The sequence below is a fragment of the Aulostomus chinensis genome, chromosome 10 (assembly GCF_037954235.1).
Source record: "Aulostomus chinensis isolate RoL2024-O1b breed Wild chromosome 10, RoL_Achi_v1.0, whole genome shotgun sequence".
Lineage (NCBI taxonomy): Eukaryota > Metazoa > Chordata > Actinopteri > Syngnathiformes > Aulostomidae > Aulostomus > Aulostomus chinensis.
In genome coordinates this window covers 7078841-7096943 of record NC_141329.1, presented here as the reverse complement: position 1 = coordinate 7096943, position 18103 = coordinate 7078841, and the positions used below count along the sequence as shown (strand labels likewise).

Below are 18103 nucleotides of genomic sequence, written 5' to 3'. Positions count from 1 at the left end.
ATTCAATCCAAGTCAATGGAACAATCACAAGATGTCACCAAAATCACTTTGTCCCATTAAAATCTTTCAGAAAATGATGTAAATGCATCGAATTGTATCGTGAGCTGAATATCATGATATATATCGTATCATGAGACGAATATCGTGTATCATACTGTGAGATTACTGTATTACTACAGCCTTAATATTCAGAATAATTTCTTTAAAAAGTGAGCTTCAAGATTATTCCACCCCGAAAACAAGAGACCACCATAATTGGCTGCAGATGGTCTGACTCACATTCATGAGTATGTTGACTAAAATATGAAAGAAGATAGAAATCAAGACATATTGTTTGGATAAAATGGTTTGATTGGCTGTTCAGGTGTGTGTGTTTGTGTGTGTGTGAGCGAGAGAGTGTGTCCCCGCCCTTTATCTACTCACCATATCTAATTCCGCCTCCTTCTTGAAAGTGGAATATGCTTCTTCATATCCATTGGAACGTAGATAATCAGCTATTGCTCGATTTCTGAAATAGACAAAGTGGACCCCTAATTAGTTCTGCTGATTAGCAGACAAGATAGTGCCACAAGAAAGCAGGAATTTGAATTGTATTCAAAACTGACAAAGACAGAAATGAGCATGTTCAGGAAACATGTCAGACAAAGAAGTGTATTTTCCAGGTTGTTCCACATATTCCAACTGCATTCTCATGCTTCTGTCCATAAAATAAAATTGCTCCAGAGGTACAAAATTTGTCTGTTTAAAATATAACATGGATTGCTCAACAATCCATGCAGACTTTCCTGCTCATACACACAGCCCTCTTAGCCCATTTGCCACAAATCAAGAGCACATCTGTCTGGGTTCTATAATGAGCTCGTGTTGCTCTGGGCGAATAATGGGAAGGGATGACTCCCTATGGTGAAGATAAGGGGAAAATGAGAGCCAATGTTCATCCCATCATCACCTAAATACACACACACACAAAGAAAAAAAGAGACACACAAAGGCAGAATAATCTTTCTAAACAGAACAAGCTTCTGGCTACTAAAATGTAACTCCAGTACCTCGCCACCTCATGCACAAGTTTTCAGACAAACACCAGATATTCAATGACATCAGGTCTTTGAACAAGCCATCACAAAAGATAATGGGGACGTCAGCAGAGGGTGTGTGGCTGTTCTACTATTTTAAATATGTGAAGAGAGATGTCCAGATAGAGGAAACAATAAGACTAGACAAGCTAAACTGCAAGCCATTAGAAAAAAAGGCTCAACACTGGTCCTGTTGTCATCTCTTTGGGCTGGTATGAGGGGAAACCCAAATACTTGGAACACACTTACATGAAAGCACCCTACTGCAACATGTGACATATCACTAGTCCACACTTACAGTTCACATACATTTCTTTGGGATGAATTTAATGCATATGTGCATTTTTCCTTCTTCAATGATGAAAAGTAATGTATGATTTAATATAGCCTCATAAACCATAAAATTAATGCCAACAAAAGAATAATAATGAGAATATTAAGAAAATAAAGATGTCAGATATCATTATCACTATTAGTATCGGCAGATGTGTCCAAATGGGACTGAAACTGAAAAATGGAGCGGAAAGGACAAAATCTGGATCAGCGTATCACCAATTCAAATACCACCTAAATAATTGAAACAAAGTCCCCACTGTCTCACCTTAAGACATATTTTTGTTTGTTGTACCAGTGCCTGTTAATAATGCATTACTAACCTTTGCATTAAGAAGTAGTTAGCTAACTGCAATAAGCGGCAAAAGAATGTTACGAATGTAATTTCTGCCTCATTGAAATAACAATTTAAACATTTCCTTGTACTAAACCTTTTTGAACTATTTGAGTAGTTCTCAGTGACAGCTCCATCACCTATGGTCACACATGTTGGGACAAATCTATTAAGATTTATCAATGAAGCTCAACTCTGTTAATGTGCCCACTTGAGCCTCTGCTGCTCCGGGAAGCAAACAACACAGACCTAAGGAAGGAGAAAATGACCTTTAAGACCACAAACAAAGACACTGAATTCATTAAGGTGATTAACATGCTACTTTGCTCTTGTAGGAATACAGTATTACTTTGATTTCAGCTCTCCTGGATCTGCACACAGCAAACGCCACCACAAAAACTAGAAGAAGCCAGCCAAGCTGTCAGGCAGGCCACGCACATAAGTGCCAATATGGAGGGGGAGGGGGTCCAATCTGTCAGCCCAGTCTGTGCCCCCTGCACCCTCTTGGTCAGTGCTGAGCATTGAACCCCCCCCCCCCCCCCCCCAACTCCACACACACCTGAAAACCCATGACAATAGGAGCAGACATTATTACAGCTCAAGGTTAGCAGGAGGTTATCTACTCCTCTGACAGCCTGCCTTCTCAAAAAAACTACTGAGAGCAGAGGTGGGCTGGGTTGTATGAGAATAAAGCAGGTAAGGGAAGCCAGAACACAAAGGAAGCTCAGATTGTGAACATAGAGTGTGAACATAGTGTGCATGTGTGTGTGTGTGAACACTTCTGTGCTTCCACTAAACCAGGTGACAACATGGCATACAAGCAATTAAAAGGTTCAATTTGTGGGATGTAGCATCCAGAGAGACCACCTATCAAATGCTAACTGTGGACCAAACTCACACCCAAAACCAGAATTCCTCAAAGCCCTTCCAAAATATCTCCTTCACGAGAATGGACAGATGCACACTCCAAAACAAAATGCCTTCATCCATGTTTGCCCCTGGTGCAGAGGCATTTTGATTCACCTGCATTAGTGAGATTCTTCTATGCAGGTAATTAACTCACTCCATGGGGATTTGGGATTTTGCAGAATACAAGGAGTGTGTGCTGAATACAAGCAAATGGGGGATTTATATTTACCTGTATGAAACAGGTAGTATCATAGAGATCAGCCTTTATCTCTGACTTTAGGTGGGAGATGGTTTATTATACTCACAAATTAATGTATAAGACCTGCTTTGTAATTGCTGAGTAGAAAAGCTTCTTTGAGACTAATAAATGGGCCTAACAAAGGGTTTCAAATGCACACTCTACTGGAAATATGAAAACAGCCAGGACGCACAAAGATGAGACAAAGAACCAGAGAAAACAGATATCAGCTCACCCTAATCAGCAATGCTACTGTTACCACACACTGTCATTTTAGATTAGTGAACAAAGCAATAGACAACTTATTGGGGTGCAAACCAAGGTTTAAAACCAACTTAACACAGCAAAGAAAGTTAACTAAACAGGGTGCTATCTCTATAAAACAGCTCCTGCTTGTGACAGGTTAAATGGATGCAAACTCATTGGGAGGCGAGTTTGGAAGAACAGAATGGACATTTATGGAGATTGCAGCACTAAAAACAGATCAACCCAATTGTGCACATCACCTATAGCACTTAGTATGATCCAAACAAAGGTACTTATACACCAACAAGCATTTTTTCAATATGGAAAAGAGGATAAAAGATATCTACAGATGTGGACAAAAGGAGAACAAACTGGCTGGTTTCCAGGGTTACCAACAGCCCAAAGCAAGATGACATGATGGGGTGGTGGTGGAACGGGGGCAGGGTGAGTAAGTGGACGCTAAAGAAAGACAGGGGGGGGGGGGGGGGGGCAGAAACCCAGAACTCAGGATCTGTTTCAATCAAAAATCATTCAGAGGAAGGCCTGAAGAAAAACATTCACTCAACAACATCTAAATAACACATATTATACACCCAAGACTTATGAAACTTCAACAGAATCATGGCACAGGACAATCAGAATGTAACAATAGTCAAATATGACATTTTGTCTGAAAATAAATACATAAATAAGCAAAAACTGTGTTTCACCCAAGCTTTTTGTCCATAGCGCTCAAACTGAATGAACATGAACACTCATTTACAGTGCTATAGCCGTTTGACTTCTTGTTCTCATTGAGGGTGAACTCGGCTCCATCACACACTCAAGAGGGTAGCTATCAACAGAGGTAAAAAAAAAAAATTCCTTTGAATGCAATAAAAGTCTTAAGAGTTAAAAGCCAGCATGCCATTTAGTCTAACCAACTGTTTATGATGCATAACCAGGTAGAGGAATATTAGTCCCAAAAGTACCAGAATCATTAGGAAGGAGCCACAAACCCTGCCTGTACGTACAGTTGAGCTCTGTGTGCAACAACTCGTTTTAACATTCATGCAGATCTTTGAATATTAATAAACTTTACTGCCGCTACTCTAAGAACTATTAAGTCGCATTTATTGACCAATTCAATTCAACAGATGACTGACACAATTATTGAAATTTCATTCCTCCACCACACAATTTAGCACTTTATCCATGTCTTTTAATCATGACATGACATTCAATAAAAAAAAAAGGTAATGTCAGTCAGACCCTGGTTACAGTGCCATAGATAGGAAAAGCAAAGCTTGTGACATAAACCAAGAAAATGGGAGATGCATGACCTCATCTTTCTGAGAAGAGAAGTGAGTGATAGCTTTGTCAGATCATGGCAATGCGTTCCATAGATTCCTGCTTCATGATCATAAGGGTTGGGTACCAGTCACCTTCAGAGGGATACCTGGAATTTAGTGATGCAGCCTTGGTACCTTGTTTTAGTAGCAATGCTAGCTGCGGTGCTAAGCTAACATAGACCATGACCACAAAAAAAAAAGAAAAGAAAAAAGAAACAATTTATCTCCACAACAACTTATTCAACCAGGTTATTACATAAAGCCATCAAAGAGGCTGTTGATGCTTCATTTAAACTTTTTTTGTCCTTAAGGCAGTTAAACCTTTTTAAACAAAGGTTGCCTTTGTTTAAACATTAGCAGTAACTTTGGCACTAAAATTGGATGCAAACTGATTTAATGTTAGTGGTTTTTTGTTTGTTTTTGTAGTCCTTATATAAACAGGTCTGTATTGAAATTGGCACCCAACTTTAATGCTCATACACATTTCAGTCTGAGCAGAGTAAAACCTACGAACACAAATATTCACATAACTGAAATGACATGACTAGTCAATATAGATACAACTCCCAATAATCTGACTTTGGAAAAGGACCACATGATGATTGAGAAGAAATACCTCAACAGATCTATTTTACTTCAAAATGATAACTCAAAAATGAGCAGTTTTCTCTGAATTCATATTAAAATTGGTTTCTTGAATATTAGAGTATACTCCTTTACAAAGTCATTTGAAAGACAATTAAATTAACTTAAGAGTATTTAGTGTTGTCTCTTATATCAAGGAGTCAAGGGTAAGATTGCACACCAACATTTTGCAAAAGCTAGTAAACTTTCACTGCTGAAAGATTCAATAAATATAATATTCAGAGGATGTGGGAAGAGAAGGGGCCGTTAGAGAGCCAAGATCACATGTACTATCATCTCTCCAGCCAAGTACCGAGCAGCTAACAACGTCTCAGACCGACCCCCACAAACAATAACGTGAAACAAAAATCATATGAGAATGTTTACATAATTGTCCAGTTAAACTTGTATCTCCATTCACACTGTAACAAATCTACCATTTCTCTTGCTAAACTGATAAGCAGAAACCCCAGGCCACCCCATCACAAACCAGATTACCCAGAAAATTAAGCACCAAATCACACAATAGATATGAAGATTGAGAGTGGGCTCATCCATTTAAATGTGACTCCTTTTTTTTGTTGTTGCAAATTTCACTCACTGCTGTTATAAAAAGGTTATCCTTATAATGCATGAACTTCAATACAATACAGGCTAGTTGATGTGGAAAAAAGTTGCCCTCATTCACATTAATTAAGAGCACTGCAGGCAGGATAAACGCTTAAGTCCAAAGAGAACTTCAAAAGAGGAATCTCTCTGAAAGTGAGAGCCTCATTCTACTACTGTTTTTTTTTTTTAACCAAATCCACACATCCAGACTTCATTGGAGACTTAATATGACAAGAGAAATTCAAGTAGCCAATTTAAAAAATATATATATTTTTGGTAAAATCAACATCTACAAATGCCCCGGATTTGTTAAGCTCATTTCAATCATCAAATCTTATTTCTACCTCTCCCGGTTATAAAACACAAGGTTAAATCCCTTATATATTTCGTCGATTTTCCATCTGCCTCAACTCAAACTTATGATTATTGCTATGGAACAAATAAGAGATGTATCAATAGTCTGTTAAGGGAATTGCACTGTAACATTTTCATTTAAGAAAGTTACTAAATTTTATGTTGTTAAAAAGGGAGCACTTCATCCAAGAATTAATGTCAAAAACCTCCAAATAAGAATCAGCAGGTCAGACCAAAATAAATAAACAAATAAATAAAAAATCCTAAATTGATCCTCTCCCTTAAACAAGTGACTTTATGGAGAATGTGAATGGCCAATATGAGGAAATGATGGATCCCATCAGGCTGTTTCCATGCCAATCACTTACATCAGTCCCAACGCGAACATTTGATCCATGCTGTACTGATCAATAGAGAAGCTTGAGGATAGAAAACACAAGATTTGTGTATATGTGTGTGTGTGCGCGCTGCCTCACTGTCTTAACATCGACATGTCTCCTGCCATGTAGATTTGACAGTTTACCAAACGCACCTGAATGCACCATAAAAGGACATATTTACACTGTGATTGGTAATTTAGACAAGTTTTGTAAATGCACACATTGATCCTAAAATGTTCAAGGATGTATTGTAGATGGTGTGATGTAAAGTACAACATGAGGGATACGCATGTGAGCTGCAATGAGACAGGGTGCACAGTGCAGGGGCATCTGGGTAGAAGTGGATCAGAAGAAGACAGAAGGCTAAACATAAGTAATTTCAACTGAAAAATGGCAGATATTTTAGGTCATGACTATCTTCATACAAACGTAGAGATTTCCTAAGCAAACTGAAATCTATATGCATTTGGTCAACATTAACTTTGGTCACAAATTTTTTTGGCTTCTGAAAACCTGTACTACCAGGTTCCAAACAGGAGGACCAGGAAAAGTACCACCCACAGCCAAACAAGACCCTCTCTGATCTAGAAACTTAGACCCATATTCAAGCAGAACTGAGACGTGTTCTATAAACCCAGTAAACCCAGAGAGACAGACACAAGCAGCAACAATTTATAATGTTCATTGCCACTGCAACGTTTAAGTTGTCATAGCAACACATTTTGTTGACCGAATGTTAATATTATTGACCGACATCATCAATCAGTCCATGGATAAACGCAAACTGACCGATCACCGTAGACCATCATAGCATGTCATACAGAACCTGCATCTTAAAAGCAGCTTCCTGGGAATGTAATAGAACATTATTGTATTCTTATTTGCATATTTGAACAGAATGCAATGAACTTTGTTTCTAAAAGCTTCAAAACACAAGAATTTTATTCAGAGAAAAAATGTTCTCTGACAGTGACAGAATCACTCTTTCACTGCACCTTATCCAAGTCAACTCCATGTTCTTTCACTAGCAGAGTTCTTGGCATTTCATCCATTATGGCATTCACAAAACTGCTAGGGAAGGATGGAAAAAGTACAAAATAACATTTCTAGACAATTATGTAAACCATCTTTTAACCCAAGACATGGAATGGGCCAAGGGGGAATTTCTTTGTCAAGCACCTAAGTTGAAAATAAAAAAGCTCATCTGCACATGGGTGCCTTCAGGTCATTCAGGAGAGCAGATAGTTTGTGTTCTGTTATCTATTTTTATCTTAGGCCTGCAGGGATGAGTCCCCTGACCCTGTAGAGAAACACAAATGCGCTTTCATTGACTCTGCTCACAAAAATAGAGTTGTTATGAAGATGCTGCGCAATCACGGCATCTGACTGTCTTGTTTACAAAAGAGCACCAGTTCAGGGGACAAAGGATAATTCTCTTTTTAGGATATTTTGTTCGTGACAGACTTTTGGTTCATATACTGTAAGTCACTTGCAGAAAAACAAGAGAAATGGAGACAGCAGTGTTTGCTCAGTTGTTGCATTTGGCCATTTAGTTACTTTGCTTTTTTATATCGCAGTGAAAAAACAACAACAACAACAACAACAACAATCTGGATCTCGATAACACAGGGCAATTACTTGACTGGCGGTTAAAATTAAAAACAAGTTGCGAGAGAGATGATTCAACATCAAGTGTCTGATGAAGTGGGCCCAATCAAAATTTGGCCTGAAAATTTTTTTCCTGTAAGTTCTTGGGCCTCTGCCTTGTGCAAGAGATGAGAAGAGAGGGGTATGAGGGGGTCCCTGCAACGCCCTCTGACTAGCAAATAGCTAATCAGAGATTAGCATTCCAATACAGCTCCCCATACCAACAGACCCCGCCCACAGTACTGATCTACAACACACTGAAATACTGTTGAGAATGTCAAGAGCCTTGTTACGCAATAAAAAAAAGTTAATAGCATCTCCGTGACTGGGAAAAAAATTAATTAAAATTCCAAAATCAACCATGCCATCTTGTGTCAAGGCTGTATTTTAAAAAAAAAAAAAAAAATATATATATATTTTTTTTTTTTCAATTTAAAAATATGTAGTTTGTGTGTGTTCCCAAAGAGGTGGTGTGTGTGTGTGTGTGTGTGTGTGTGTGTGGGGGGGGGGGGGGGGGGGGTGGAATCTCAACAATATCACTGTATGTCTCTCATAGCCTTGCGACTTATATCCAACTGCATTAACTTCATCTCGCTGCCTCAGGGGTTAATTAGCAAACTCACCAACTCAGCAGGGTAAAATCAAACATACCCCCCAAAGTCACTGTCTCACACTGACAGATTCCACTAATTCAGTCTATGCAACTGAACACACACAGATTTATTTGTCTGTATTCCACTTTAGAGATTATAAGGGGTATAGCTGGGCTACATCATAATATCCATGATAGAGTATTAATGTAGCGGGAGTATTATGGCTGTTGAGGTTATATTCTGATATGACTTGAGTTATTTTCACATCATCAAATATCATTACGAGGTTTTAAATCCATTTCCCATTGCATATCTGAGAGCAGTTTTCAGACATGGGCACATGGTTTTCTTGTGGTGTAACTATCTTGAAGCATTAACTGTGGCTACAGGCAGTCAGACCCGAGACAGGAGATATGGGTTTGTGCTTACTTCCCTGCTTTGAGACAACAGTGACATTCTATGCTACTAGTTACATCGGGGAATGTTGAATACCAATCATGTTTTAGGACAGGTAATGAAGACTCAACACATCTGTGAGAGGACCTCAGGAACAGTGACTACTCAGTGATTCTTCCTGAGCTGTACCAAGGAGAAAAAAAACAACAATATTTACTTATTCAACCAAAGTCAACCAATCCAAACATCATTGCATGGAATCAAACAAACTCTTGAATGTCTTAAAACACATGGTTTAAATTGTCAATGCTTTTCCAGATTTTTTAAAAATTAAAAAAAAAACAAGTACCAGGGGTTTCTTTACTAGACATCTACTAAAATGAAATAAACTGATGCTGCCTGACAACCATAATGCAGCCATCATGCTGTTTTTATGTCAGTACTGGCACTCATCTCACCGAGAAGCATTAAGAAATATTAATGTCAGATTAATTTACTTTTAACTAGTCTTCATATTCTACTAGATGAGTGTCTGTAATGTGGGCTTCTACAATGTAATATTTTAGAAAACAACCATGATATGAAAAGGGTCAAAATATGGCATGCATGTTGACATGACACACGGTGTTTAGGATTCCAACCAAATCCTGGGACAGAACTAGGTAATGCACATGAGTGACGTATTTCAGGTCAAACAGTCTGAACTGATGCAACTGGTACTTTCAGAACCAACATTTACATTTTCCCATGAGTTTTACATTGTAAATACTTGAGAAAAACTGCTAAAATTTACATTTCTGGAGTGAAAGGATAAAGTAATGTCTGGATTAAGGCAAAACATATCATACAAATCTGACTGAAAAATGATCTCTTCCCTCTTTTGAAACCCACCATCAAAGCACCTTTCAGGGCCTCAATGAAACGCCTAAAGTCGAGTTGCACAGTGATGCAGAAGAATGTGGTTGTACTAGACAGCAGTGCAAACAAGAGTGTTCAAGTGCAAGTGAAAGAAATTCAAAGAAGCTGAATCACATGATGCAACACAAACTTAGGTCTGGCTCAGTACAACCGCTGTGCATAAGCCAATGAATTTTTAATCCGACATCTTCATGTGTCAAACACAGCCATATGTTACGAGCGGCATGTTGGCAACTTACAGCTCGTCTCGTTGCCGTTGTGACAGCACCATGGTGATGGGGCAGTGTGGGCGGGGCTGTTGGTAGAAGGTGAATCTTGTGCAGCGGCTTCGCTCTCCTCAATCAGGAGATGAGCTGTGCTGATCCAAGCAACACGGGCGAGGACGAGCTGTGTACTCCAATGGCAGGCAGTTGGTTTGGTCCAGACAAAGACGCAGACTGAGAGGGGAATGCAGGAATCTGCCCCCCCGACTGGTGGACTCCAGGGACAAGAGAAGTGGAGAGCCTACAGACCAGTCACCAGCCAAGTCTACACTGCATCTAGAGAAGGGAAGGAAAGTCAACATTAGGTATGCATGACAGATAACAGAGAGTGGGTGGGGATGAAAATGTTTATAGACCAGAAGAGTGCTGCATCAAATCCTGCACCACATAATACGCAGCAAAAACTGTCAAAGAAAAAAACAAAAACAAAACGGCATGCAATTCATGATGCTGCTTTGTTTTCAACCAGTCACATGATTCCGACTTCAAAGCCTTGACAGCAATCAACATTCACGCAGTTGAAAATGGCATAAATCCATCTAATGGATACAATAAAAACAACTCATTCACTTGCTTTTCAGTGTGCCCCCTACTATACATCAGAAAGTGGCATGTCACCAGTCTAGTCTCAATGCCCTGGTCTGCTCTTGCAGCAAATTCCTTTCTTAGTGTACACACAAGAGTTGACCCACATTCTTCGAGCAACGTACTTCTCCTTGGTTGCCAAGGAAAGGAGGAAGAAAAAAAACCCCAAAACAAAACAAAAAGATGGATGCACTGTTGAATTCAAACAGTATCATGTCATTATGACACCTCCTAAAGAGCTGAATGGCTGCTTGATGAAATCACAGCAATCTCATTGAACCATCAGTAGAAAATGTATTGGTGCTGGTGTGAAAACTGGATCAGGAGTTCTGATGTGAGAAAGATTAGATGACAACAAAATGCCATAGATTTACAATACAGTCAAGAAGACTACTTTTCCACTGCACTGTTGTGTCGAAGATACTTAACCAAAAGGAAGTACCCTCTAGAATACCAACTGTGACACACAATAAGCCTCTTAGTCTACTGGGGGCAGGCTGAATAAATCTCTGCCAGACCAGTAAACAAAAGGTACGAACAAAGCCAATTTACTTCAGTCTGCAGACCTGCAACAAACTGACCACTACAAGATACAGACGTTCAGACGTGTACAAAACAAACACAACACAGCATCATTTCTTTTCCATTGTAAACTGGTGGTTATTTTTGAAAGGGTTAAACGTAAAAGAGGTGTAACACATTGTGGTGCACTAGGCTTGAGATTTACTGAATAGAAAAGCAGTCAAGCAAGACTAGAACTTGACTAGAAGGCTGCAATAAAATGTACACATTTGATATTTTGGCAAGTAGCTCATAATGCAGGAGAGACATTACTGCAAGAAAATATTGTACTGCTTTTGTTTACCCCAGAACAGCTGAGCAGGTACCTTTCAGAGCTTTTGGAAACATGAAGGCTGCAGACAATTCTTACATAGCCAGCTGGTAGTTCATTCCAGAATAGATCTTATAGAACTACAATTTTCTGTAGTCTTTGTTTATGAATGGTATACTCACATGAAGACTGCATAACTGTGACACCACACAAGAACTGCTCAATAGAAAGTTATTGACGTAGCCAATGGCTCAAGGTTGGGCCCTGATGTCATCGCCTGACTGCAGTCCAAATGACTGCTTACCTCTCTCCTGCTGTGTGTGGATTACAGCATGCCTGGGGTTTCTAGCTGGCAATTGCCCAAAATATCTGCAGTTCAGGGTCATAGTAGTAAACCAGCACAATAATGTAACGGCACTCAAAAGTCTTGAAATGTCTCATTCTTTAACTGTGCTCAAAAGTAAATATGCTCTGTACATCAACCTGTACAACTGCCATCGTGTGTGAATTTAGGGCATCTAGATATCAATACTCCCCACTGTGCTTTTGGCAGCTGTCATCACTGTGTATATCCATTAATGCGTTAGACTCCCCTCTATGCAAATCTTGTTTGTGTTCAAGGTATCGAACAAAATGTTTGCGCCATCACATAATCAGGCTAATTGGCTTGCACAAAATGTGGTCATGTCTTGATGGAAGGGGAATGGGCTGCAACCATGGTGCATCCATAAATCTGACCACTGACAGTACTTCCTTCCATTGATTGATCCTTTCCTTTGTGTGGCAGCAGGAAGTGCACAATGAAGCCCCCGTTACAGACACAGCGCTGACTGCCTTGAGAGGTGTAATTTGATTTCTTAACGAGTCCCAATAGAGTGCTTGTTTGAAAGTGTGCTTAAATGATAAGAGAATATTTTCAATCAGTCTTGACCGCAAAATGTAAAGAGTGAAACAGCCGAGCATACCGTCTGGTCTTAGACATTTCGTAAATGATGGACTACCAAAACAAAGGAACAAAAAAAAAAAACAACGAAAAAAACAAGTCATACCATTCAAACCATTACAGGAGTCTGACTAATGTGTCAGAATTAATTTTAAATAGTATGTTACAGTAAAAAATTATGCCACTTTAAGACCCTGTAAGCTGTTTCCAAAAGGAATTTGAGATACATCGCCATATTTTCAAACAAGATACAAGATGAGACAGTAACCTTTATATTGATATTTTTTTTAGATTAAAATTGCAAGATTCTCTACTTCCATAAAACTGTAGCAGTTTCTTTTCTTAACCCCGCCCTTACATTCTCTCTGCACACAAACTCACTCCCAAGTTACTGCAAATGGAGGGAAACGGCACACTACTGCATCGGCAACTACAAAGCCTCATTGTGACAGCAGCAATGCAAGCTGATGGCTGCTGGTTTCTGGCTATCACTCAGTAACAATGATGACATTCAGTAAATTTGGAAATGAATTAATAACTCACGAAACATAAACAGTGCCTATCTCTCGCCGTAGGAGGGTATGAAGGAGCCATCCTTCAAGCTGCAAAAACAACATTGGCAACATTTTTGTACAGTGTTAAAACCCAACAGTGGACATGTGCAGCTGTGTATCAGTGCAGACCACGTTTCACCTGCAGGAATGAACTGACATAATAATAAAAAGCCATGTCAAATTTACTACAGTATGCTTACATACAATGAACAATAAGATATGTTAATTCAACAAAATAGATCAACAGACTTAGCTCCAGCCAATCTTAATTGAATGACATACCTTTAACAAATGTCAATGTCTTTTGAAAAATGTCCTTGTTGTAATCATTTTCCCCAAAATTCACGACAATCAATGTCATCTCTAATAACCAAGACACCTCAGACGCCTGCGATATGAAGCATTTCATCATCCTCTTTCAGATGCAAATGCTGGAATCTGGAATTCCCTCATTTTTCAAGAGTGACACAAACTCTCCAAATTCCTATGAAAGTTAATTATCACACCTGACTCACTGTCTTTCACAGACAAGAGGGGGCAATATGAACAAGCTGGTGAAGGTTCCACACACTCCAATTTACTGCAATATCTTGGAGATCACAATCCAGCTAAACTCAAGTGATACGATAAACCATGTTAATAACATGGGTGAAAATAATCGTTGGAAATTGCATATTATTAACAAAGTAGCTATGAGTTAAGTCTAAGATTCTGACTTTCAATCCAACTTCTCAAATCCTTGGATTTATCATTCATACACAAGAAATGTATATAAACCATTTACAACAAAGTAACATCTTCTACAGTCATGTGACAGTTTACCAGAACTTAAACATATCCGATCTCTCGTGGACAGCACAGCCTGATATGATCTACCAAAGTAGCAGCAGAGTTTGATTGAATTTGAGACTCCCATAAATCTCTGTCATGAATCCTCATCGATTCCTAAGAATATGAATATACTTTGATGGGTTGACACACAGTTAAATCCATTATCCTGTGAAGGGTCACAGGGAATTGGACCCAATTCCAGATAACAATGGGCAGGTACAGGTCACCAAGCAATCGCAGGGCTGACTGCAAAGATCACTTATTATTGATGATAAAACAATTTGATTAATTACAAGTCGACACAAGCATTTCATATATGCTTTCCCCCACCAATTTAGTGTATTGGCTCCGATGCTTCATACGTGCCCTCGTCAGGCTCATCAAGTCTGTCAGTGTTCAGCACTTTGTGACTCAGCACTAACAGGTGACTCTAACTCTTATTTCAATTGAGGATTTTGCTTCTGTCCAACATACCAGCCAGACTCCTATACAGCCTGCAAATATTGCACGGCTTCCCATAACAAGCTTTGCTAACCTTTGTGCCGCAAAGGACATCAGAGTAAAGAACAGTTTCTGAGAGTCAGCAACAATACTGTCACAGCTTAAGGGAACAAATCTTGAGTCTCTTATCATCCTACACTCATCCCAAATGACATCCATGAGAGTTCCACATCATTTTCACCATCCCTGTGGCCCCCATTAATTTTTAGCCCTGATGGCAGCCACCTACATGTAATATTTTGTAATCAGAGTCTCTGGGCAATGTCAAACCCCAGTTGGTTTCACTGTACCATGAACACTAATATCACAACTGAGATGGGAGGAAAAAAACTTTTCCCAATGAGGGGACAACGAAAACATTCACTTACATACACAGTATACCACTGTGCTGTATCACTAAGATGCAACTCTCCTTGGCTGGATCCAAAAAAATTCATTACAAATTGAGAGGATTCTTTCAACACAGAGCTAATAAAGGGACCTGAACTGTGAGACTAGCCAACAGAAATGGCTTCTGCAGTGAAAGAGTGAATACTCTGTCACTCCCCTCCAGTGAACCAATGTTCTTGGCAAGGTTCTACCAGAAAACATCTTTAGAGATTTGGGACACCTAAGGATGCAATGAAACACGTATTTGGCACAGATTCTGAGAGCAGCAAAGTAGCAGTGGCAGTTATGTTGGCTTGTCACAGATGCCGGTCTCAGGAGTTGATTAATGGTATGTCAGGCTAGTTAGGCAGGCAACTCACTTGACCAACTGAGCAGAAGGTTAAAAACAAGGAAATATATCCAAAACTCTTCGACGTATCTATGAAAAACAACGCAGCATGATGTTCATTTTGAAGATTTTGGTTCAATTTGGAGTGAAGCAGAGTGTAATTGGGAACGTGGCGACCTTATGATCAACAAGTTGCCATCACTGTCACCTGTCTATCAGAACAGTTGTAGCAACAGGCATATTACTGTTGCATGTACACTCCACCACCCTCATTGAAATATGTTCAGGTCTGATGACAAAAGATAATGGTACCAGCTAAAATGATGAATGTAAGGCTTCAAACTAGTAGCACACAAAGAGATCTGATCCCACAGTCACACCCACTGAGGAAGGAAACCAACATGATTAGGAACAACAGAAGCAGGTATAAAGCAGAACAGAAGCAACTGATCACTTAAACAGCTCCTCAGTGGTAGAGATGAGAGGAACAACAAAATCAAGAGTTGTTAGCCTCATTCATTAAACTAGTTTTCCTGTATGAGCAGAAATGTCAAAATGAATCAATTCAATAATTTCCCAAAAGCATGCCTTTGGTAAATCCCCAAATTCACAAAGGTCTGAAATGGTGCTTAAATAAGCATCACACTCCCTTTCAAATGGGTTAAAGATATTCAAACCAGGAGTTGTCTACAATACTCAATTTTACCTGAGTGTAGCAGATATTAAAACATCATCCACCGCATCCAAGAGTATCCACAGATAACCATTCAGTTAATTGCCCATAAATTAGGTTGATCGGCTGCAGCGCGGTCTTCGTAGGCGTGGCAAGGAAAGAGTATGTTGTGTGTTATTCAGAGTGCGAACACCAAAAACTAAAAGGGCGACAAGTCCTTTACGGGATACATCCCTGCATGCAAGTTATAACCCGAATCAATCAACACTGAACACACAACACGATAAAGAACATCGGGATAAAATATAAAACTCTAGATTACTGGTGGAGACGCAAGTCAGAAAAATAGCGAGCTCCACCCTGATTTCTTCACACAGCGCAAACAAACCGCATGAAGCGGAGCAAGTAGCTGCGCTAATGAAGAGCTCCAGCTGAGCAGCAGCAGCCACCAGCGGACACCCACCACCGGTGTGACGCGGGCGGTCAGCAGGAGCATATCACGCTGAATTACACAGGAGCAGGTTATTCTCGGATAACCAAGTCTCACTATTTGAAGCTTAGATTAACTATATACACAAACCACTGCACGTTACGGAAAATCGCAAAGAATGAACAAGTATCCCAGCACGCCCTTCGTCAACGCTAACACCGGACACAGCAGTCGATCTACGGCGACAGCGCCGATTTAACGAGACGACGAAATACACCATTCCACTGCTCACTAGTGATACCACTGATTTCGTCTTGTGACATACAGTAGATGTTATTGTCGATGTTTTACGAGGTTACACTGCGGTGTCAGTACTAGCGTTGCTCCAAGCTACAGTAACATTAATAACTACTTGTTACGAACTTGTGATGGGCGCCTGGAACTTAAAATACCGAACGTGTCACTGACATGTAGTCATATCTATGGTGGAACCCATTATCTGTCTCTTAGACAATGCCGCTCCGCACATTTATGTAATTTATACTCAGCTATTACCAGCTAATTTGGCCAGAGTTCACGTTAGCCAAGTTAGCTTTCCAGCGATGCCGTTGGAAAGTTAGCTAGTACGCTGAGTCTCCGATTCAATCGCAACCAGAGGAGTGCGCTGATTCAAGTTCAATTAGTCACCTAATAGCTCCCCAAATATGTGACCAACTTGAATACATGAAAGCGCACATTACTTACAAGATAGACACAAGGGTAATCTCAACTGTCAAGGTACCTGCTGCTCCAGTCCAAGCGGCCTAGCCGCCATTTTGAGACATAAAAAGGAGGTACAAAAATTACAGCCACATCGTCATTTTCCCCACCTAACGCCAGATTCCTTCGACCCTCGCCGGCTTCATGACTGGAAACTACGGAGACTCACCCTATTGTCTCTGCCCGTGAATATCCTCAGCAGGCTCCAACGGTAACACGACCCGACAGGGCGTGGAATTTCCGCTCCAAATTCTGGTCTTGTTAGGTGGAGGTAAACTGTGCCCCTCTTGTGTCTCCGGCGCTGCTTGCTTGTTTTTTCGTAGGCTACCGCATTCGCCTTCAGCCGGGAGCGCGTACGGAGTCCGCGTTCATGGATCGACGAGAGCGCGCACGTCCTTGACAAGAGAGCGGGGGGGGGGGGGGGGGGCACTGGAGGTGGTTTTTAACGTTTTTAGCTAGTATGCTTCCATACATGCTTATTTGTTTTGTTTGAGACGGCAACACGGTGAGATTTACAGATTGAATACAGTGTGGCTGATAGAGAGACTCTACCGTTGGCCAGCCTTGGTTCTCTTCACAATTTCAACTGTCCACATTCGGTTGGGTTGGTTGAACTGATGTCATTTTTGTCCAGTGCAATGTAGAAACTTTGAATGTGGGTGAGGGACAACGTTACGATATACAGATAAAACATGTAAAATGGACTTTGACTCAAGTCTGCGCAAAGCTGTTCAAGAAATATTAATCCAAGAAGGCTGATCACATCTATTTGGACATTTAAAATTGGCACTTAGAATACATATTTCATTGGGTTCTCTTGACACCCCCCACCCCCACCCCATGTACATGTGATATACATTTAATGGTTAACTACTTCAGCTCTGCTATTTTTGTCAATATTTCAGTGGAGCTCCGCTTCTAATGTAGTATTTCTCAGTGTTGTCATAGCAGCAGTACTTGGAACTTCAAAGTTAAAGATCTCCATATTTCTTCCCCCACTGATTAAACGTCAGAGTAAAAACAAAC

The 18103-nt window shown here is 40.1% G+C and overlaps 1 protein-coding gene across 1 annotated transcript in view; it reads right to left on the bottom strand.

Annotated features, from left to right (window-relative positions):
* Window positions 1–17452, bottom strand: part of LOC147254228 (lissencephaly-1 homolog) — a 31023-nt gene extending 13571 nt beyond the window's left edge. The window contains exons 1-3 of the mRNA XM_086215827.1: window positions 17247–17452; window positions 10228–10527; window positions 424–508 (exon numbers count right to left, since the gene is read on the bottom strand). Of these exons, the coding sequence (XP_086071953.1) occupies window positions 424–508; window positions 10228–10259 (117 nt within the window). The 5' untranslated portion in view covers window positions 10260–10527; window positions 17247–17452. The remainder of the gene's footprint in view (window positions 1–423; window positions 509–10227; window positions 10528–17246) is intronic.
* Window positions 17453–18103: the final 651 nt, after the last annotated feature.